General features: G+C 38.2%; 1 protein-coding gene across 1 annotated transcript in view; it reads right to left on the reverse strand.

The window, feature by feature from the left end:
• iqca1 (IQ motif containing with AAA domain 1) overlaps positions 1–24,363 on the reverse strand; it is a 190,847-nt gene that overhangs the window by 94,664 nt on the left and 71,820 nt on the right. Inside the window, exon 10 of the mRNA XM_063050029.1 lies at positions 14,877–14,983. Coding sequence (XP_062906099.1) covers positions 14,877–14,983 — 107 coding nt within the window. The remainder of the gene's footprint in view (positions 1–14,876; positions 14,984–24,363) is intronic.

Raw genomic sequence — 24,363 nt, forward strand, 5'->3', positions numbered from 1 at the left:
GTTAGTTAGATACTTGCTAGTCACATCTTGTTTATTTGAGGTAACCATGCCTCATGTCTCCTGATGCTAATTAAAATTCAAAATTGATGCAGGAATTGGCACATAGGATCAGAAGTGGGATAGTTTATAGCTTATTTTGTGGAAATTTCAGCAGCATTGTTACTTTGTAAAAAAAAATATACATATTTTGTCATGACATTCAATAGTCAAATAAGGATTTAAATCAATGACCATGGAGACGTAAAGGACTGCAGATGCCGACATCTCAAGCAACATCTGAGCTGCTAGAGGAACTCAGTGAATCAGGCAGCATCTATGGAGGGAAACAGACAGTGACCCTTTGGTTGAGACACTTAGCTAGACTTCCAGATCAGTCCAGATGAAGGGTCTCAACCCGAAATGTTGACTGTCCATTTCCCTGCATTGATGCTTCCTGGTCCACTGAGTTCCTCCAGCATCTCTTGTGCTGCATGAATGCAGACAAGGCTTCTTGGCCTGCCACTGAGTTTATTTGCATTCATCCTTGATCATTGAATTCTACAGAAAGCAGGAAATAACAGAAAATTAAACTGTTGAGAACCTACCTTAGGTTGTTAGATGTTATTAGATATTCAAAGTAGTTAATAAAGAAAACTAGATGTCATATAAAATTCTCAAATGACTATCATCTATGATAGAGTGAAGCTAATTATGAAATGAACTTTAAAAGGATTTTGCCCTTTAAGTAAAATTACCATTAAGTTCATTCTCAAAACACAGAAAATTAATATTGAGAGAATAAATAGTGAAACAAAATTAAAAAATGCACAGCTATAAGTGTTTAGTTACAGTACCATAATTAATTTGGAATTTTTCAAGCCACATCTTTCTATGTGCAATTATCTCTAAAAACAAGCAACAGGTCATCTTCCCTACCCCGGCACTGCTCATTACTAAATTATATCTGGACTGTCATGTGGACAGTACCCTGTAATAAATTATGATTTACTTTAGAAGTAATTTAAAGAATTAAACAAACAAACAAACATGCTTCTAGAGCGGAGAGGCCATCCGCTGATCGGGGTTGACCATAGACCATGTGTCCTGTCTACGTGATATGCAAGCTAGTAGCCAAGCCAGGGCAGTATGATATGGAGAGCAAGCTGTTCCAGAGTGGCATGACAAGATAAATTCTAATATACATGTACCAGAATTAAAAAGAACTGACACAAATACGCACAAGATGCTGGAGGAACTCAGCAGACCAGATAGCATCTATGGAAAAGAGTCCTGATGAACTCGAAACAACAACTGTTTACTCCTTTCTATAGATGCTGCCGGGCCTGCTCAGTTCCTCCAACATTTTGTGTGCGTTGCTTGGATTTTCACCATCTGTAGATTTTCTCATGTTTGAACTGACAGTAATTGCAAGGCAGGGTATGACAAATCACAAGGAAAGATACTTGTTATAAATACATATCAATTTTGATTGAGTGTATATAAATAGGCTGACTGGAAATATCGAATATTCTTTGTAAGAATTTTTAAAAAATTATACAAGCATACATAGATAAACCCATCTTTCTCTAAGGTACAGTTATAATGATCCAAAACGTCGACCTGTCCTCATCTAATTGACTTTCCTTCAAGTATTGGCTGACATGGTTAATAGAGCAAGGTAAGTCTGGTGGGAATCATGCTGAACAATTCCCTTTGACTCAAGTATACAGGGAAAACTTTAGTGTTTTCTCTGCTAATTGAGCAGACATCAACTATCTCAGCAAAGACTGGAAGTCAATCAAGTTCTTCCCTGCTTTCTATGGCTCAGTGCCACACTAGATGAAGTCACACTGTCAGCATCAGAAGATCCCATAACGAATCTAGATCCATGATTCCTGTGCTTTATCTGTGCATCCATCCTATTCTTTTTCTTTCCCTTTGTCATCTTTTACTGTTTCTTAATATAGTTCTGTTCTATTCTCTCTATCCAGCATGCCCGCCCTCAGTTTTTCTGAAACAGAATTATTGCATCAGTAAGCTATCAAATCAGGTACAAATGGTAGGCTTTCATTTAACAAAATAGGATTCCATTAATTACTTAGATTCTCTAGTTTTAATTTAATCATGTAGATGGCTGGGCAGAATTTGATATATCACTTACACATCCAATGTGTCACACAGTCACTCCTTGTGTTTAGTTACAACCATCATATTTTGCATTACAATGTTTTAATACAAAATATGATTATCATGCTATTAATAATTTTATAACTGATTGACAACCCTGAATATCAAATCAATAGATTTGTTTTTAAGCAAAATGTAGTTAGTAAATTTGATTCTAGATGTATTTTTCATTTCAATATAATATTTAAGACAATTAATTTAAGAAACAAGTTAGAGACATAGAGAAATACAAAACAGAAGTATAGTTCAGCCCATCTAGTCCTTGCTGATACCATTTAAACTTCCTACTCCCATTGACCTGCACTGGGACCATAGCCCTCCATATCCCTACTATCCATGTACCTAGTCAAACTTCTCTTAAACACTGAAATCAGCCTTGCATGCACAACCTGTGCTGGAAGCTCATTCCACATTCTCATGACCCTCTTGAGTGCAGAAGTTTCCCCTCATGTTCCCCTTTAACTTCTCACCTTTCACCTTTAACCCATGACCTCTGGTTGTAGTCCCACACAACCCCAGTGGAAAAAGCCTGCTTACATTTACTATATATGTGTGTGTGTGTGTGTGTGTGTGTGTGTGTATATATATATATATGTATATATATATACACACACACATACACACCAATCATAATTTTGTATACCTCTATTAAATCTTCTCCCAATCTTCTACATTCTAAAGAATACAGTCTTAACCTATTCAATCTTTCCTTATAACTCAGGTCCTCCAGACCTGGCAACATCCTTATAAACTTCCTCTGTACTCTTTCAAGCTTGTTTACATCTTTCCTGTGGGTACTGTGGGTGACCAAAATTGTACACAATGCTCCAAATTAGGCCTCATCAATATCTTACACAACTTCAACACAATATCCCAACTCCTGTCTTCAATACATTGACTTATGAGGGCCAATGTGCCAAAAGCTTTCTTTATGACCCTTTCTACCTGTGACTCCACTTTCACGAATTATGGACCTGAATTTCCCAGATCCTCGTTGTCACAGACTTTTCTTCATTGATTTGATATGGCATAGCAACTGAGATAACTTGCAATTCAACTAATCAAAAAATCTGCAAGAATGGAATGTAAAAAACAAGTCTTGACCAAATGCTGTACATATTGCAAAACACAAGCTGTTGTTTATTTATCTAATCTGGATTTTGTAAACACTGTAAACTTTAACAGACCTGAAGTAAATGGGGGTAGTGCAGGTGGATAACATGGTTAGGAAGACTGTTGGTATGTTGGCCTACGCTAGTTGAGACACCAAATACAACAGCCGAAATTATGTGCTCTAACTTTATTAAAAATTGGTCGGACTTCAACTGGAGTACTGCTTGCATTTCTGGTCACCACACTAATTGGAAAGGGCACAAAACAGATTTGAAAGTTCAATGTTCAGAATAAGTTTATTATCAGTACATAAATGAAAAACATAGACAGCCCTGAGATTTGTTTTCTTGCAGGCATACACAATAAATCCAAGAAACACAATAGAATTGATGAAATACCGCACCCAACCCAACCAACCTAAAGGACAAAGACCCAATGTGCATATACAAAAGAAAACAAAATAATAATAATAAATAAATAAACAATAAATACTGAGAACATGAGATGAGAGTACTTGAAAGTGAGTCCATACATTGTGGGAACAGTTTAAGGATGAGACAAGTGAAGTTGATTGGTTATCCCCTCTAGTTCAAGAGCCTGTGAGGTACTAACTGTTCCTGAACCTGGTGGTCCTGAGGCTCCTGTACCTTCTTCCTGTTGGCAGCAGTGAGAAGAGAGCATGTCCTGGGTGGGGGGGTCCCTGATGATGGCTGCTGCTTTCCTGCGACAATGATTCATCTAGATGTGCTCAATGGTGGGGAGAACTTTACCCGTCATCGACTGGGCTGTTTTCACTATATTTTGTAGGATTTTCCATTCAAGGGCACTGGTTTTTCCATACCAGACTATGATGCAACTAGTCAATATACTCTCCACTATACATCTTAGAAGTTTGTCAAAATTCAAGAAGTCATGCTGATTCTTCACAAACGTCTAAGGATATAGAGGTGCTGTCTTGCTTCCTTCCTAATTGCACTTGAAGGACAGATCCTCTGAAATGACAACACCAAGGAATTTACCAGGATGTTGCCTAGAATGAAGCATTTCAGTTATTTGAGAGACTGGAGAGGCTGGGTCTTTTTTCCTTGGAGGTCAAAAGGTTAAGGAATGTGATACATAAAACAATGGGGTTAAAGGTGGGGTAGACTGCAGGAAATTTTTCTTCGTATCTTATGATATGAAGGGCATAGATTTAAGGTAAGGAGTAAGAGATTTAGTGAAGATCTAAGTGGGACATTTTTCATTGACTGTGCCTAGAACAGTTTTCGAATCACATGGGCATAGAAGGCAATGGGACAAGTACTGGAAGATGGGACCAATACAGATAGATTCCCATTGGTTAGAGTGGATGATTGCTGAAACTAAACACTATACATTTGAAATTTATTTATGTTTAGACAATGAAACTTGTAAATAAACTTAAATAATCCTCTTCAAGTGTGGGACAGAAAATATGAATGGGATTGGCAGGGAATGGGATGATGGTCAAACTGCATTAAATAACATTCTGGGAGAAAGGACCTATTTGCCTTGATAAACATTCTTGTCACGTTTGCATTTCGGCAAACAAATTCTTATGTGCATGAATGTTTACAGAAATGGAGATAAAGTTTGTCACATAATTTGGTTTGGGGTCAAATGAACCAGTAACATTATCACCTACTCCACATAAACTGGAAGGTAACTAGTTTCGTAACAGGATGAAGACCAGCTTTTTCAAGGTTGGTGTTCAAAACAGATATTAATATCTTTATCCAGTGGATAATGATAAAATTAACTAGCCTATAGTTTCCTGTCTTTTACCACCCTACCTTCTTAAAGAGGAGTGACATTTGTGATTTTTTAGTCTCCTGGAATCAATCTAGAATCTAGTGATTCTTGAAAGATCATTACTAATATCGCCACAATCTCTTCAGCTACCTCTTACATAACCCTGGGAATTAGTCCAATTAGGTTCAGATGACTTATCTACCTTCAGGCCTTTCAGTTTCCCAAGCATCTTCTCCATAGTAACAGCAGCTATACTCACATCTGCTCCCTGACACAGTGGCACAAAATCTTTACTCAGTTCATCTGCCATTTCTTAGTTTCCCATTACGAACTCTTCAGTGTCATTTTACAGGGGTCAAATCCATTCTTGCCTCACTTTTACTCTTTATATATCAAAAAGACTTTTGGAGTTATTGGCTAACCTTCATATTTCATATTTTTTTCTTCTCATTGCTTTTTAGTTCCATTCTGTGAATTCCAGTAGCATTCTAATCTTCTAGTTTCCTAGCATTTTTTTTGCTATATTGTATGCCTTCCCTTTTGCTTTTATGCTGTCTGTGACTACCCTTCCAATCAACTTTAGCCAGCTCCTCTCTTACACTTCTGTGTTATCTTTACTCAACTGCAATATTAATATATCTGATTTTAACTTTACTGTTTCAAACTGCAGAGGGAATTTTATCAAGTTATGATCACTGACTCCTAAGGGTTCCTTTACCTTAAGCTTCCTTGTCAAATCTGTTGCACCACACAACTCCTAATCTCAAAATACCTTTCCCTTAACGGAAACACAAGCTGCCTTACAAAGTCATCATATTAGCATTCTACAAATTTCCTCTCTTGGGATCCAGCACTAACTTAATTTTCCCAATCAACATGCATATTGAAATCCCTCATTACTATCATAACATTGCCCCTTGCACATGTCTTTTCTATCTTCCACTGTAATTTGTAAACCACATCCTGACTATTGTTTGGAGGCCTGCATACAATTCCCATCAGGGTCTTTTGCCCTTGCAGTTTCTTTACTTTACCCACAAGGATTCTATGTCTTCTGATCCTAAGGCACTTTTTATAAAGGATTAAATTTCATATTTTTACCAACAAAGCTACCCTATCCTCTCTGTCCACCTGCTTGTCCTTTCAATATGATGGGTATCCTTGGATGTTAAGCTCCCAGCTGAGATCTTCTTTCAACATGACTTTGTGATAATCACAATGTGATATCTGCCAATTTCTAACTGCGTTACAAAGTCAAGTACCTTAGATCATATACTGTGTGCATTCATATTTAATACCTCCAGTCCTGTATTCACCGCTTCGTTTCAATTCTAAATCTATGTTGCCCGTCTTCTTCTCCCCTCTGCCATGCGGTTTCTAAATGGACACTACCTGACTTTTTTTTCTGTTTTTTGCACTATTTTTAAATATATATATATAATCTTACTGTAATTGATTTTTTTTCCATATTAATCAGGTATTGCATTGTACTGCTGCTGCTAAGTTAACAAATTTCTTGACATGTGCCGGTCATATTAAATCTAATTCTGATTCTTAAGTTAAAGTCTAATCCTTTCTGAAAATTTTGTTTTATTATTTATTCTAGAAACTCCTGGGGTAACCTCTCATGCACTCTTTTTCCCCTTTATTTTATCCATACTTTTTGAAGCTGCTGAACCTAGCCCCCTACTATTTCATTTAAAGGCCTATCCACAGCCTTTGTTATATCCAGGTGGAGCCTGCCCTGTTGAAACACCTCCCTCCTTCTCCAGTACTTATCCAATATACCACAAACTCAAACCCACTTCTCCCATGGTAGTCTTTGAGCCACACACTTAGCTCTCTGCTCTCATAGCCCTGTGCCAATTTGCACATGGATTAGGTAGCAAACCAGAAATCATTACCTTTTTGGTCTGCATTTTAATTTAGTCTGTAGCTGCTCAAGTTCTCTTAGCAGAATCTTTCCTTGCTCTTCCTATGTTATTGAGTGCATTACATTGTATTAAAGAAAATCTTTGTCTAAGAGAATGGTAACATGCCAGGCTTGAAAAGATCTTTTAACAAATTTCAAGCAAATCAAAATAGTCGGCTAGTTAACAAGCATGAGCAATTAAAGATCGCAAAACAAAATATTCAAAACAAGTTGATTCACAATGAAAATTGAGAGCAAACTAATGGGTTAAAAGAGAAAGAGTATATTTGCCTCATTGAAAAGAGACAAAACTCAGAATAATCAAACCAAAAAATTGGCAAACACAGATTGTATAAAATATGAACCAAGAGAGGTAATGTTCAAAATGAAAACTTTTTAGCCCAAACTGAATGTTTGCAGAGATGTCAGAACTCAAAATATAACAGAATGATGGAATCATTTTAAGGATTTGATGTGGTTATAGATATACTGGTGATGACATGAAAACAAAGCCTTTTGAAATTCAGAGCTATGCCTCCTAGAGAATAGGCAGCCAAAATGAGGAATGTAATTATGTTTGAAACATTTCATTACATTATGAATATAAATTAGGAGTAATATTAGGAGCAAAAGAGGAGTGTTATCATGAAAAAAATAGCTACAGGATCATTAGAATATGAAATACATTAACACAAGTGGTTACTAAAGCTAACTCAATAACCTTAATAAGTGAAATATATGAAGAGAGCTGCGTCAATACTTCCGATACGTGCCAGGATTTCATATTGTGCAATCTCATATGTTTAATCTATGAAGCAAAAACACACAGGCCAAGATTTACACTTCACAGGAAAACTCAAAGACTGCACTAGACTTGCAAAGTAGAAAATCTTTTTCATTGGCATTTGACTTTTTTTAAGTAAAAGAAAAGAGTAGCAAAATGAGAGTAGATGTGACAGCTCAGATGAAGAATTAAAATTGAATGGAACAGGCACAATGGATGTCTGATGTGGTGGAACTTCTATTGATCTACTAACAAAATATACTGTATAAGTGTTCTATAGTTTCAGAATCATAGCATTTTACAGATAAATGAAGCCATTCAATCCACTGAATATATTTTAAAATAAAAAGTGACACCAAATTTGGATTAATCAAATGGGAAATTTGGCAGATAAATTCATAGAGCAAGTTACTTCTTAAATCATAGCCTTGGTTTGGATTTGGAATAACACAGGTGATGATGACTGGATTTTTTTTTCTAGAGTCACAGAGTTATAGAGCATGAAACAGACCCTCCAGCCTAACTTGCTCTTGCCAGCTCTGGACAGCTACCGTTGCCACGTATTAGTGAGGCCAGAACTAGGAAGATCATACAGTTTAATATGTGGCTAAGGAGTTGGAGGGAGAGCATAAGATTTTTGGATCATTGCCAGTTAGTGGAAAGGTTGTGAAGGCTAATGTTAAGACCACAGACAAAGTTAGGAATCAAAAGATTGAGCATGGTGTGACTAGTGTCCTGAGCTGCATATATTTCAATGCAAGAAGTACCGTAGGAAAAGCTGCTGAGGATGAGGTAGCTGGTTTATAAACAGAGGCAAACTGTTGGGAGGAGAGCTGTTGTTAGGGCAAAATCATAGTCAACAGGATGAGTTGCAACATAAAAGATGGACAAAATCAAAAACAGTGAATACAGGACGGAAGGTGTTGTATTTGAATGTGTGCAGTATACGGATGAACTTGAAGCACAGTTGCATATTGGCTAGTATGATGTTGTAGGCATCACTGAATCATGGCTGAAAGATAACTATAGCTGGGAGCTTAATATCCATTGTACCGAAAGGACAGGCAGGAAGGCAGAAGGGGCGGTGTAAAAAAATGAAATCAAATCATTAGAAAGAGCTGACATAGGGTCGGAAGGTGTTGAAACATTGTGGATAGAGCTAAGGAACTGCAAGGGTAAAAACACATTGATGGGAGATGTATACAGACCCCCAAAAAGTAGTGAGGATGTGGTCTACAAATTATAATTTACAATAGAAAATGCATGCCAAACGGGCAATGTTACAATAGTCATGGGGGATTTCAACATGCAGGTAGATTGGGAAAATCAGGTTGGTGCTGGATCAGGTATTCTGGATTGGGTGTTGTTCAATGAACCAGAATTGATTAGAGCACTTCAGGTAAAAGGACCCTTAGAGGCAAATAATTATAACATGTTGGCCAAATCATATTGGCAAAGAACACTGGCAGGGATGATGGCAGAGCGACTATGGCTGGAATTTCAGAAAGCTATCCGGAAGGCACAGGATATATACATCACAAAGAGGAAGGAGTATTCTAAAGGTTAACAATATAATAGAGCAAAAATTACTGGGAAGTTAGGGGATTGGGAAGTTTTTAAAAACCAACAGAAGGCAACTAAAAAACTAATTAAGTTAAAGGTAGAATAAGCTAGCCAATAATATTAAAAAGGATACCAAATGTTTTTTTCAGATACGTAAAGTGTAAAAGAGAGACAAGAGTGGATATCGGACCCCTAGAAAACGATACTGGAGAGGTAGTAATAGGGAACAATGAGATTTTGGATGAACTAAACAAGCATTTTGCATCAGCCTTAATTGTGGAAGACATTAGCAGCATGCTGGAAGTTCCAGGTGTCAGGGGTCATGAAGTGTATGAAATTACCATTACTGGAGAGAAAGTTCTAGGAAAACTAAAAGGTTTGAAGGTAGATAAGTCATCTGGACCAGATAGTAATCACCCCAGGGTTCTGAAAGAGGTGGCTGAAGATATAGTGGAGGCATTAGTAATAATCTTTCAAGAATCACTATTTTCTGGAATAGTTCCAGAAGACATGAAAATTGCAAATGTCATTCCACTCTTCAAGAATAAAGAAAACTGTGGGCCAGGTAGTCTGACCTCAGTGGTTGGGAAGATGTTGGAGTCGATTACTGAAGATGAGTTCTCTGGGTACTTGAAGACACATGTTAAAATAGTCCTCAGTCAGCATGTTTTCCTCAAAAGAAGATGTTGCCTGACAAGTCTGTTGGAATCTTTGAAGAAATACAAACAGGATGAACAAAGGAGAATCGGTTGATACTGTGTACTTGGATTTTAAGAAGGCCTTTGACAGGGTGCCACACGAGACTGCTTAACAAGCGATAAACCCATGGTATTACAGGAAAGTTTCCTCTCTTCTGTCTCTCTCCCTTCTTGAAAAGTGGAATGACATTTGCATTTAAGTACTGCAGCTCTTTGTGGGAATGGTACCCGCTCTCAGGGCCTCACAACCGGCCACTATTTTGATATCCCATGGATGCGGCACCTTCAGGGTTCCGGATTTTCATGGCTCTGCAGACATGCTGATTCTAGGCCAGTGTCACTGACTGAAGTGTCATGGGAGAACACAGAACATTGGGAGCAGTGGGTTAGCTGCCGCGAGTTGTGTGTCCAGAGAGCTGCGCCTTTCTGGTGCCGACTCTCTGGGTGCAGAGCTCGGAAAAAGCAACGTAACAGACTTTTTACATCGTAAATCAGTGAATTAAAGAGGAGAGTTCTGTTTCCCCACTTGCTGTGAAATGTGGACGCTCCTCTTTCCATCATTAGGAGGAGAAAGAGCCTAAGGTATGTCAAATTACCGGGCAAACGAGTAGTTTTTGGGGCACTGCAAATCGATGTCTTTATTGATGCTTGCTGCATGCTTGAGTGATCAGTGGAGAGTGCTGATGCTTTGTGCTGGTGGGGGTGGGGGGATCGTTGTCTTGCTGCTGCTTGTGTGTGGGACGGGGAGCTGGAGGGGGAGTTTGAGGTTCTAATGTTTAATGTCATTCATTCTTTGGGGCATTCCTCTGCTTTTGTGGATGTTTGCGAAGAAAAAGAATTTCAGGATGTATGTTGTATACATTTCTCTGATATTAAGTGTACCTATTGAACCTATTAAAGATTCTGGCATGAATAAAGCAGTGGCTTTTTGGCAGGAGGAAAGGAGTGGGAATAAAGGGAGTCTTTTCTGGTTGGCTGCCGGTGATTAGTTATGTCCTACAGTGTTCTGTGTTGGGACCGATTCTTCTTACGTTATATATCAATGATTTGAATGATGGAATTAATGGCTTTGTTCCAAAGTTTCTAAGTGATATGAAGATAGGTGGAGGGACAGGTAGTTTTGAGGAAATAGAGAGGCTATTTAGATTAGAAATAGAAGGACTTAGATTAGGAGAATGGGCAAAGAAATCACAGATGGAATACAGTGTTGATAAGTGTCTGGTCATACACTTTAGAAAAAGAAATGAAAGGGTCGACTATTTTCTAAATGGAGAGAAAATACAAAAAGCTGGGGTGCACATCAACTTGGGAGTCCTTGTGCAGGATTCCCTAAAGGTTAATTTGTAGGTTGAGTCTGTGGTGAGGAAGCACATGCAATACTAGCATTCATTTCATGAGGACTAGAATATAAAAGCAAGGATATAAAGCTGAGACTTCAGAAAGCACTGGTGAGACCTCACTTGGGGTATTGTGAGCAGTTTTGGGCCCCTTATCTTAGAAAGGATGTCCTGAAACTGGAGAGGGTTCAAAGGGGGCTCACAAAAATGATTCCAGGATTGAATGGCTTGTCATATGAAGAGCGATTGATGGCTCTAGGGCTATATTCACTGGAATTCAGAAAAATGATGGGTCACCTCATTGAAACCTGTTGAATGGTGAAAGACCTTGATAGAGGGGATGATTCTTGATTGGTCACAGCATGAAGGGAAGAAGGCAGGAGATTGGGGCTAAGAGGAAAATTGGATCAGCCATAATGAAATGGCAGAGCAGACTCGATGGGCCAAATGGCCTAATTCTGCTCCTATATCTTATGGACTATCCAAAGTATTCTGATTTACCTACATTTGGCTGCTATAGCTCTAAACATTTTCTGTTCATGTATCTGTCTAAATAAATCTTTAGTATAATCATACCTACCTCTAACACCTTTCTGTGTACTCATTGCCCTCTGTGTGTAAAACCTATCACTGCACTGAACATAGAACAGCACAGGTATTCAGTCCTCAATGTTGAGACAAATTAAATTAATGATGCACAATTACACTAAACCCTCTGCTTGCACAATGTCCATATCCCTCCATTTGCTACATATTACCGTGCTTATCTAAGAGTCTCTTAAGTGCCTCTATTGTATCTGGCTTCACCAGCACTTCTGGCAGTGCATTCCAGGAATCCATCACTCTCTGTGTCAAATTTTTAAAAAACTTGCCCTGCACATCTTCTTTGAATTTGCTCCCTCTCCCCTTAAATGCAAGCCTTCTGGTATTAGACATTTCGACCCTGGTAAAAAATTACCAGCTGAATTTTATAAACTGCATCAGGTCTTCAATCAGCCGTCTCCATTCCAGAGAAAACAACCCATTACTTATATTTATAGAACATGCCCTCTAATCCAGGAAAGATCCTGGTCTACCTCTTTTACACCTTCCACATCTATCCTATAATGAAGAAACCAGAATTGAATGCAATAGTTTATATACAGCCTGACCAGTTTTATATAGCTGCAACATACCTTTCTGCCTCTTGAATTCAAAGCTTTGACTAATAAAGCCAAATATGCCTTACACTATCTTTACCACTTTATTGACTTGGGTGGCCACTTTCCGGGAGCTATGCACTTGGACCCCAAGATCTCTCATTACATCAATGCTGCTAAGGATCATGTCATAAATTCTGTATTTTTTTCCCCAAAGTACACACCTCACACTTGCCTGGAGTAAACTCCATCTGCCATTTCTGCACCCATATCATCAATTGATATACATCGCACTGTACCCTTTGGCAATCTTCTACCTTATCCACACCAATCATCTGCAAACTTACTAACCTACCCATTCCACTTTTCATCTTAATCATTTATATGAGAGGTGATTGATAAGTTCATGGCCTAAGGTAGAAGGAGTCAATTTTAGAAAACCTAGCACATTCATTTTTCCTACACTTACACACTTAGTCCGGTGGTCGTGGAGCATATGGATCCCTTCTTTGTAGAAGTTGGCATCTTTGACCTCCAGAAAGTGGTCCACAGCAGGTGTGATTGATAAGTTCATGGCCTAAGGTAGAAGGAGATGAGTTATTAACTTCAAACTTTCTGCATTTTCACTCAAAGAGTTGAACTGCACGTGCATGTAACGAGAGCTGTATAACTCATCTCCTTCTACCTTAGACCACAAACTTATCAATCACCCCTGCTGTGGACCACCTGGAGGTCCAAGACACTCTCGTTACATGCACGTGCAGTTCAACTCTTTGAGTGATAATGCAGAAAGTTTGAAGTTAATAACTCATCTCCTTCTACCTTAGGCCACAAACTTATCAATCACCCCTGCTGTGGACCACTTCTGCAAAGAAGGGATCCGTATGCTCCACGACTGCTGGACTAAGTGTGTACATGTAGAAGGGGACTATGTTGAAAAATAAATGTGCTAGGGTTTTCTAAAACTGACTCCTTTTATTTTAGGCCACAGACTTATCAATCACCCCTTGTATATCATGAGCAGCAGAGGTCTCAGTGTGGATCCGTGTGGAACACCACTAGTCAGAAATTCAAACCAGAGTAAAGCTCATCAACCACTACTCGCTGTTTTCGAAAGGAAAACCGATTCTGAACCAAATAGTTAAGTAACTATAGAGACCATGCATTTTCATCTTCTGGATGAGGCTATCATGATTCCTTGTTGAATACCTTATTAAAATCTATGTAAACAATATCCATAAATATATTTATAAACCTCTATATAATCATCACCCAACTTTCTTTGCTCCTTATAACTCAAGCACTTCAGCCCTTTAAACATACTTGTAAATCTTTGCTCTACCCTCTCCAGCCTAATCAGATCATTCCTATAGTATGGTGATGAGAACTACACACAATACTCCAAGAGTGGTCTTATATCCCAACTTTTGTACTTAATGTTATGACCAATGAAGGCAAGCATACCATACACTTCCCTCACCACTTTCAGAAAACTATGTATTTGCACCCAAGGTCTGCCATTCCATGTGTATGTCCTGACCTAGTTTAACTGACCAAAATGTAACATTTTGCCCTTATCTGCCATTCATTTTTCTTTTTGTAATCTAGATGCCCAGGCAGCCTTCTTCACTGTCTACTACACCACCAATTATCATGCCACCAACATTTCCATGCAATTTGGTCAATATAGAGTACATGCCAAAGAAAAGAGGACCCAGCACTGATTCCTGCAACGCATTACTACTGACAGACCTCCAGTATGAAAAACAACCTTCCTCTGAGTCCTACCACCAGGCAATTTTTGTACCCAATTGGTGAGCTCATCCCTGATCCCATGTGATCTCACCTTCTGGACCAAATTACCATGCAGAGCCTTAGCATTGACCTTGTTAAAGTTCTGGCAGACAATGCCTTGCCCTCAATGATCCTCTTGGTCACCACTTCAAAACAACTCAAATTTATGAAACACAATATCCCACTCGTAAAGCCGTACTAATCAAATTTATAATGAGCATAGAAATAATTAATCAAAGTCAACAGCAAGAATCAAAAACACTGGGAGAAAATAATATGGAACAAGATTCACTTACAAAATAACACCACAAGTTGGGTTTTCAAAAAGTCAATGCACTGCAGAAGGAAGCAAAGACTTCAAGGAATTAAAAGGCTCAAATATTCAAGAGGACAGAGTAACTTAGAATGGAAAGTGAAATGATGAATCTAGTAATAACTATGAAAATATAAAATTAATATCAAGGATCAAACTACGGCAATCAATGTCTCTAAATTCTCATAACTTTATCTGATGCACTGGTGATCTAAACTAGTTCTTGCTATGTTCCACTATGTGTTTTGTCATAGTCCTATTTGTTTTGCAAAGCACATCTTTTATACCTGAACTCTGATTTCCTCCTCCACTTCTTTGCGTTTATCCTCCTTGATGAGTTCAGCAACATACTTCTGGGAGAGATTTGTGCACTCATCACGGTTCTGCCAAACTCCTGTTGTTCACAAAGAAGGAAAAGATCTGATATTCCATTCGAAAAAGTGGTGCTCATCATTTTAACTAACATTACCAAAGATTTTCATTTTTTTTCTTTTCCATGCATAAAGAAGGATAATGTCAGAGTATGATTATCATTGTTCAGTTTATGTAATGCATTGGTAATACATTGCACACGCAGGAGAAAGTACAGAGGGCCATGTGACCCTGCATGAGAAGATTCCATTTCATCACTGGGAGGGAATGATCACTCTGGCCTATTCTGACATACATTTCCAACTCTCCTTCTCTTCTCAGCTATTTCTTGGGATCCAAGATGATTGGCTTCGATGTTGATTTTGAAGTGGCTAATGAGGCCAACAAGGGTCACTTCAGCTACAGAAGGAGAGGGAGGTGTCTCTCAGTCCTTCTCTTGCAGGGCCTCCATGTGCTCTCAACACCTGAACACAAGGCTCTCAGCACTATCCTGAATACTCTTTTTCCATTTTGAATTGTCATTGGCCAGTGGTTTACAGGAGTCAATGAGAATGCTGCACTTCTACAAGAAAGCTTGGAGCTAATCCCTTTAATTTGTAGAAATCTCTTTCTATAACAGAACTTGAAATAGAGGGTCTGCCTTGATATTTGAACACCACATCCTATCCAGTTGAGTGTAACAGGGTCTTCAAAGCTGGAACTGTTGGCTTGGGAAAGCACACTGACATTGTGCAACATCATTCTTGTACATTTAAATATCAAAATATGTTTCTTGTCATATACACAAGAATATGTATTCACAGGTGCAATGAAAAACTATCCCGAAGCAGCATCACAGGCACATAACATTAGAGACATAACATTCGTACATTCACTAGACACTAGACACTAGAATACTACAGCACTGTACCCCAGTGCAAGTCTCATCTGTAGTTTGACAGCTAAGGTTTTGGGGAACTTGGCTTTGGAGTGTAGCTGCCATAAAATAAATATTTACCTATTATTTCTTAAAGTACAATTAAAGGTTGTTGGAAGGCAGATGCAATACTGCAATGAGAAACACTAAAAAAAAGCATAAGGGTGATACTGGCATCCTTGTTTGACACTAGCAATCATTGAAATTGGTTTTATGGTAGACCCATTGGTTAGGAAGCTATTATGGAGTGAATGAATTCAGGAAACAAAACAAATTTCACATTATGTAAGACAGCGATAATAAACATGATTTGGACTGAGGTAAATTTCTAATGGACAGCTAAATCTGCGGGAAATAACCCACAGCCCTTCTTGATGAACAGATACAAGTCTTTTGTATGGTCAAATATGTTTAGTGTCTGGTAATGACCCAATCATTTTTCTAGCAGTTCCATACAGTAAATATCATACTCACTGTGCCTCTGGATGGACAGAACATGCACTGTGATTGTGGACTGGAAAAAGCATTTTTCAATCATTGGGAGGAAGCAACTGATTAGTTTTGCAACTTCATCTATTCATCAGATTCTTCTTAGAGAAGCTAGAGGACTTTTCATAAGTGCCCATTAGCTGTGAAACCTGCAGACTGGGAGTGGGTTGTAGATTGTGTAATTTTGTCTGAAAAGAGTTGCCTTTGTGGGAACCTTGAGACCTTCAGCATTGATCTCCTTGCAGCAATGCTTATGTTGTGCCATCCAATGTCAACCAATCAGGTAGGATTGCACTTTCATGGCTCTATTTTTATCTCGTCATAGTACAATAATTTGCAAATGGCCCGCCTATTTTTCATGCACATGCATATTTCTTGACATCATTTAAAATAGTATCAGGCTCTATCTCACTCTTGTCACCTGACTGACTAATCAAACTTCACCTCTCACCCAACCCATTTGCCTGATTTTGTCAGCCTCCTTGTCTGATATACAACAATGGATGAACAAAAATTCAACTAAATATTGGAATTATCAGTTATTGATTTTGGTCCCGGTCACAAACCCCATTTCCTCTCTCCCTCTCCTCTCACTCTCCCTGACGTGTGTCTGAAACCAAACTGTTTGGAACAATGCAAAGATGACCTTTTGACCTATGTGGATTTAGTGATATATCCCTTAAACCACATTTTCCTACTTCTATGATATTGTCAAGATTTACTGGTGCCTCAGTTCATTGTGAAAACTTAATTTGTGCCCCTATTTTCAAAATGTACAGGAGCTTCAGGACTCACAGCACAGGGTTCAAGAACAGTTACTATGCCTCAACAATCAGGCTCTTGAAACAAGGGGATAACTTCATTTGTCCTATCATTGAAATGTTCCCACAACCAATGGACTCATTTTCAAGGACTCATCATCTCGTATTCTCAATATTTATTGCTTATTTATTTATTATTATTATTATTTCTTCCTTTTTGTATTTGCACAGTTTGTTGTATTTTGTACATAAGTTGAAAACCCAAGTTGGTGGGACTTTCAGGGATTCTGTTTTGGTTATTATTTTACAGATTTATTAAGTATACACACAAGAAAATGAATGTCCGGGGTGTATATGGTGACATACATGTACTTTGATAATAAATTTACTTTCAACTTTGAATAATCTAATTAACTGCTGGCTATGTTTCCTCTTTCTCATGACGATTTTATGGCTAAATCCTAAATTGCACAAAATGCAATTCATGGATCATTCTTATACTCGCTGATTTATACTGCCTTCCAATTGAGTAATTAATTTCTCTTTAATTCTCATCTTAAAAAGCCCATTTAACCAATGTAATTTCTTTAAGGTCTGTAACACTCCAGAATCTTTACACTCATCCAATTCGTTTCTTGATTATCCCAGAGTATAATTGTATCACCAAACCATGCATTCAGATGTCAATACTATAAATTCTGAAATGCCTTTTTGATATGGTATCACTCTTCCATTCACTGTCTAAATCATATACAGGTGGCCCCTGTTTTCCGAAAGCTGCCCATGTTACTGTTGGTTCTGCTCGTAGCAAAGTGGTCTCTCTTAGTTGGCATCCAATAATGGATAAAATGGAAAGTCTACTGCTCGAGTGGATTGATGGGTGTACAAAGCGTGGTGTTCCGTTAAGTTTTCTTATTCTTAAGGAGAAATCAGTCAGTCTTTTTAATAAGCTGAAACAGAAAGCACTGGACGATGGTGATGAAAGTGTTGCGAAAGTGGAATTTAAAGGTAGTCATGGGTGGTTTGATTGGTTTCTGAGGCGAGGGCAGCCTCATAGTTTGTTTACCCGAGAGAGTGCTTCAGCTGATACTGAAGCTGCCGAAAAGTTCCCAGCAGAACTGAAGAACATAATTACAGAAGGTAGTTATTCATATAAGCAAGTGTTTAACTGTGACAAAACTACAATTTATTGGAGTCTTCCCGATTCCAGTAAGTGAAACTACACAGTACATATATTATTTCTACTTTATATAGGCTATGTATTTTTATGTGTTATTTGGTATGATTAGGCAGCTTCATAGCTTAAAGGTTACTGGAGAGAGTGTTTCTGCCGAGAGCGCTTCCACCGAGAGTGCTGCCGTGAGATTTTTGCTGCGCTAGACAGTGCTGTAGAAAAATATTTCTACTTTATATAGGCTGTGTATTTATCATATCATTCCTGCTTTTACTATATGTTACTGTTATTTTAGGTTTTATGTGTTATTTGGCGTGATTTTGTAGGTTATTTTTTGGGTCTGGGAACGCTCAAAATTTTTTCGCATATTAATCAATGGTAATTGCTTATTCACTTTACGACATTCCGGCTTATGAACCGTTTCATAGGAACGCTCTACCTTCGGATAGTGGGGGAAACCTGTATTTTGAAACTAACTTTTGGTGTTCTCCTCAGAAAAATCTTTGGAAACAAACACCAACAATTAAAACAATGTTGTTCATTCCTGATGTTCCCCCACAAGGTCTCCTTACTGAGAAATTAAATCTCTGAAAAAGCACCCAACCAATACAACTAGAGATGCATATTGTTCCCTGAAAGGTACTGTTATAGTAGTGAGTATGGCAGTATTGTGTAAGGATGAATACAAATGAATTTTGGGGTTTGTAGATAATTCCAAATGGCTTAAAGACAAATTATTAAGACACTGTCTTTGAATTAGAGTATGGCAGCCATCCCTTGTAGCATAAGTTGAGAAAAAGACCTTTATGTTATAAATGAAACGGCTTTGCTCAGGATCATAGAGTCATACAGCACAGAAACAAGCCACTTGAAGAGGAGGAACCAGCAGAACTGCTGAGTAGGGGAGGAGCCTTACTACAATTTCCTTAAAATAGATTGTTAGCGTTTCCCCATTTCTTATGTCAAGCTAATTGGCCTATGGTCCCCCATTTCTCTTGCCTTTCTTTCTTAAAGAATGATGTTACATATGTTTCCTTTCAATCCGTGGGAACAATTCCAAAATCTGTGAAATTTTGGAAGATGATGAGCAATATATTTATCAGCTCCAAATACAATTTTTGTTTCAGACCCTTAGGGTGCAAGTCCTGAGAATATATTGGTATTCAGCCCCATTAATTTCTACTTCTATTTCACCAGCACTTACTCATTCTGTTATCTACTATTCTGGTGATTTTGTCTTTCTCTGTGAAGACAGACACAAAATATGCTTTTGCATTTTTTATAATTTCTTTTCTCCCAATATTTTTTCTTTGTGCCTCAGTTAGTAAACGGTCCATATTAGTGTTAAGCCTGTTCAATTCAACCTGAAGGAATAAAATTCAAGATTGCTCCAACACTTCATTCCATAAGGCTTCAATTATGTTCAAATGACAAGAACTCCCGGTGCTCAAATAGCACCTGTTCTCAGATGGCAACAGAATGCAGCTCAACAAGAACAATCTTCTCAGTGTGTCAGCCAATAGCTTCCCATTAATTAGCATCAGACATCAATGTTTAGGGATTATCCTGTACACAATGTTGTTTTCAAACATATTATGTTTGAGTAATTGTTAAAAATGCAGGAAATTAATTGCTTTGGGGCATAAAAATACAAGAAACAGGAACAGGGTATATGTTACTCTATCAAGCCAAGTTTATCATTCGATAAGAAGAAAGATCATCTGAAGACACAGGCTTCATCTCCACTTCAAGGTTTGGTCACTTTACTCTTGATTTGTCAGAACACAGTATAGACAGGATATCTCCAATCCTAGAATTTATCCACAACTCCCCACAGATACGCTCAGTTTCCAATACAGGTTGTGGCCTCCATCAACAACAGCATTATGTGTCCAACTCCCACAAGCAGAAGCTGCCCCTGTGCTTCTTCAGCAGGCATTTTGTGGAGTCCAACAGAGCACATGATCTACTGCAGGGTTGCCAGCTTTTGGAATGCAAAATCTATGCACTGATCCTATACAACTTTAATCCTTGCACAAAAAAAATTACAGCTCCAGTCAAATAAATGGATAGATGTCATTTCTGGCATTGAAGGTGAATGGTTATATTGCTATTATTTATAAAAGTTGGCATCAATAATTTTAAATAATTGTTAGTATGTCGTTATGTTTCTTAAATGCAATCTTCTCTAATATTTGTGTTATTTTTATGTCCTGTGTCTCACAGAACGTGTGTGAATATTGACAGCTGACACCTCATCTTTGAGTCTAGTTGGCTGAACTAAACAGTCCTCATATAACACACTGTCATTTGATGTATTGGGACTGAGCTCCGAGAGTATTCCAACATAGGTCATACTGAAATAAATGGGCAAAGGGCAGGTGGAGGGTAATTCTGGGGCAATGAATATATACCCTAATCACTCAGCTGGCTTAGCTCTCTGGCATAGGGAATTTCAGAGACTCATAACCAGATGTGAGGAGTTCTCTTCATTAACCCTTCACAATCAGAAGCACTGACATATGTCATTGAAGTTTATTGCTTTGCAGCAGCAGTGCCATGCAAGATATAAATATTTATTACAAAAATAAATAAACAGAGAAGAGAAATAACACGGTAGTGTTTTTGAGTTCATTGATAGATCAAAAACCTAATTGTAAAGGGGAAGAAGTTGTTCCTAAAAAGTTGAGGGTGGAAAGAGGGCATGTCCCAGATAATGAGGGTTCTTAATAATGGATGCCAGCTTTTTGAAGATGTCCGTGATGGTGGGGATTGTTGTGCCTATGACAGAGCTGGCTGAGTCTTCAAACTTCAGCAGCCTCTTTTGATCCTTCGATATTCTCCAGCTAGGGTAAACATATACATCAAGAGGATCAGCCATCAATCTAGACTATAGAGCTATCTAATCAAATTCTCATCATCAGCCTAGTGAAAATTCTCTGCATTGCTACGAATGCAAACAAATCTTTCCTCCAATAAAGTATTACTGGCCTCACCTGTTACATAAATTCGTCTTTCCTTCTCTGTCTTACTGCTAGTCTCCATATCATGCCCCTCTTCCATTAGACTTAAATTTAAACCATTCTTCATTTCACTTTGATTTATTTTCATTGATAAACTATCCTACCATGCAACCTTATTTGAAAAGTTATTCAATGAATAGTTTCAAATTTGGTTTTGTAAAAGAGCAGTTTTTAAAAGCTGGATAGACAGTAACATGCAGATGAGAAGATGCTGCAAAAGCAAGTTTTAATTATTTAACTCAAATATTTTGTATGGCAATTGACCCAACTGCTAAGATGTTTTAGCTTGTCTAATATAACTTCCGTTGTCGCAAAGCAGCTACACAGCTTCCTTGCAGGGTCTTCCTTCACCTTGTCAATTGTGGACAATTTCCTCTAGTTGTTATGGGGCAGATGACCTTAACGCCATAAGGAAGTTTGAGATTACGTTATTGAGTAAGGAATCGGATGCAGGGCAAAAGGCGACCATACTTGCTTTGTTCAAACACAGTGGTAAAAATGAACTGGGTGTGTACAGTTACCCCTTTGGAAGGATGGGTTTAAATGTAGCACAACAGGGTAAAATTATATGTTATTTTTATATATAATGTTTACAATCTTTCCTTGTGTAAATACAAATTCAGTACATTTACTCTAAAATGCAGTAATGGCTAGGCACTGATATTTCCCAGTTATCCACAATTAAAGGATTTCATAGTCATTTGGAAATAAATTATATGTTAGAAACAAATATTCCTTTGACAAGTCCCCCACTTGTGCTTTGGATACTGTCAGACAGGAATTAAAAGAACAGACCAAGATCCGCATGTATTTATTTTACTTGCTCTGGATGTTAGGCAGTGTTTAAAAAAGATATGTAAATGGAAAAATGACTGAATAATTTTGTAATTCCTGCTGCAAAAACCTTTTCAGGAATTCAGTTGGATAAAGAATCCCCACATAAACAAGTTCCAACTTAAAAAAAAAAGCTTCTATATCATTAAAAAAAATACTAAGAAAGGCTGATCTACAACCTGCTGACAGTTTAGGAATTTCGATGAAGCTTAACTTCAGGGCAAAGGTGCTGTAAATTCTGAAGAGTGAAATGATGACAGATATTTTACTGCCACGTGTACAAGTGTAACGGAACCCTTTTCACCATTGTACACAACCTCCTGCCCTTCATTATAAAGACTGCCTCATGTTAATAGTGTTAATTTCATGAACTATGATGTGATTAAACACAAAAAAAACAAGCAGGTAGTAGGAGATCTAAGAGGAGCACATTACCTTGCCTTGAAATTAGCTCATGTATCATTGCATCTTATACACTCTGTGATCCTAATTCTAAGTAAAGCAATTGGAGATTTTCAGCGTACTGGCAGCCTTCAGGCTCTATTCTTGAAAATGGTTCATAACCCAAGCAATTCGCAAATGAGAAATGTGGCTGCCGCAATTATATTTAAATATAACCAGAGGCCAGCCAAAAGTAAGTGTAGTACACGTGTAGTAAAACCAGAGTATTTAACTCAATCATTCAGATTTCTCTGCAAGGTGCAATGATACTACCATGAACCGAGTTCCACAGGACAGAAAATGCTTGCAGCAGAACTGGTATCATGAGTTGTAGCTGAAAATTTAAAATATGAAATAAAAATAGAAAACGCTGTACATACACGGCAGTTCAGATAGCATATGTAGAAAAAAAGAAATAGATTGTAAGTTTTAGGTCAAAAACCTTTTTGTAGCCGTTTACAAACTGAAGATGTTCACATTGCCCTGCTGTGCAGGAAGTTATGGACAGCGAAACTATCCAATTCCTAAAAAGATTGTCCTATGCCTTCTGTCACTCTGGGCCAGAGTTATTGAGCAGAAATGTGAATTTGGAACATCCTGGATATAGCAGGAAGTGGAGTTTCTGATGAGTTTTATGCAGCTCATAGTGATACTCCAGGTTCTGGTTCAAGAAAAAGAAAATTGTGACTGAGAGAAGGCTGGGTGGCAGGAATATAGCAAAGCTTAATCCCGAATGGTATTTAGTTTGTGTAATATGCTTGCTATCTGTAAGGCCAAAAGAAAAACCCTGGGGAACCCCACTGTGAATGCAAACAAGGAAGCTATCCATGATGGGGAACAACAGGACATGCATGTGGCTGGAGTCTAGCTGAACCAGAAAACAGAAATGTAGTAAACATGCTGGTATTCATGAGAGAGGCTGGCTCTCAGGTCGATTCTGCTTTCAAACAATCAATCACAAGGGAAAAAAAACTAGATTAACTGCATCTGCAACTGAATCAGTGCAAGATGAACGATTGCTGCGCATGCATCCTGACGGAATCGTGGCTCCAGGATACCACCCTCGATTCAGCCATCTACCTGCAGCGTTTCATCTCTTTTTGGCCAAATAGAAATCCCGTAACCTCTAATAAGATCCCCAGATGAAAACTGTGAATTATGTTAATAAGAACTGGTGTGAGTGCTTCACTAGTGACAACTCACCGTACACCGTTTTTAAAACGGTGAAGTGCAGTCCTTTCTATTTACCGAGGGAGTTCACTGCCATTGTGATTGTGGCTGTATACACCACCCCCACCATGTTAATGTTGGGGAAGCACTGCGTGAGCTCTATGGTCCCATTAGTGACCCCCAAGTATCACACCCAATAGTTTTTTTTCCCCCATTGTTGCTGGCAACTTCAACCATGCTAACTTAAAGACAGTCCTGTCTAAATTCTAATTAGCATGTTCACTTTGCTACAAGAGGTGAGAACTAAATGTCTGGTGCACTGAAGTCTGTCCCTGACATCTTCTGGGATACCCTCACCACTTATCTATTATGCTAATTCCTGCCTCCAGACCTCTGATTAAATGAGTCAAACCAGTTCAAAAGGAGATGAAGACCTGGCCAGAAGGAGCAACCTCAGCATTGCAGGACTGATTTGAAAACACAGATTGGAACATGTTTGGGGGCAGCTACTTACGACAATCACATTAACATGTGGGCTCTTTGACTAGTTATACAAGAAGTGCACTGAGAATATCACAATTATTAAACACACCT

Source organism: Mobula hypostoma, chromosome 6, assembly GCF_963921235.1.
Source record: "Mobula hypostoma chromosome 6, sMobHyp1.1, whole genome shotgun sequence".
Classification (NCBI taxonomy): Eukaryota; Metazoa; Chordata; class Chondrichthyes; order Myliobatiformes; family Myliobatidae; genus Mobula; species Mobula hypostoma.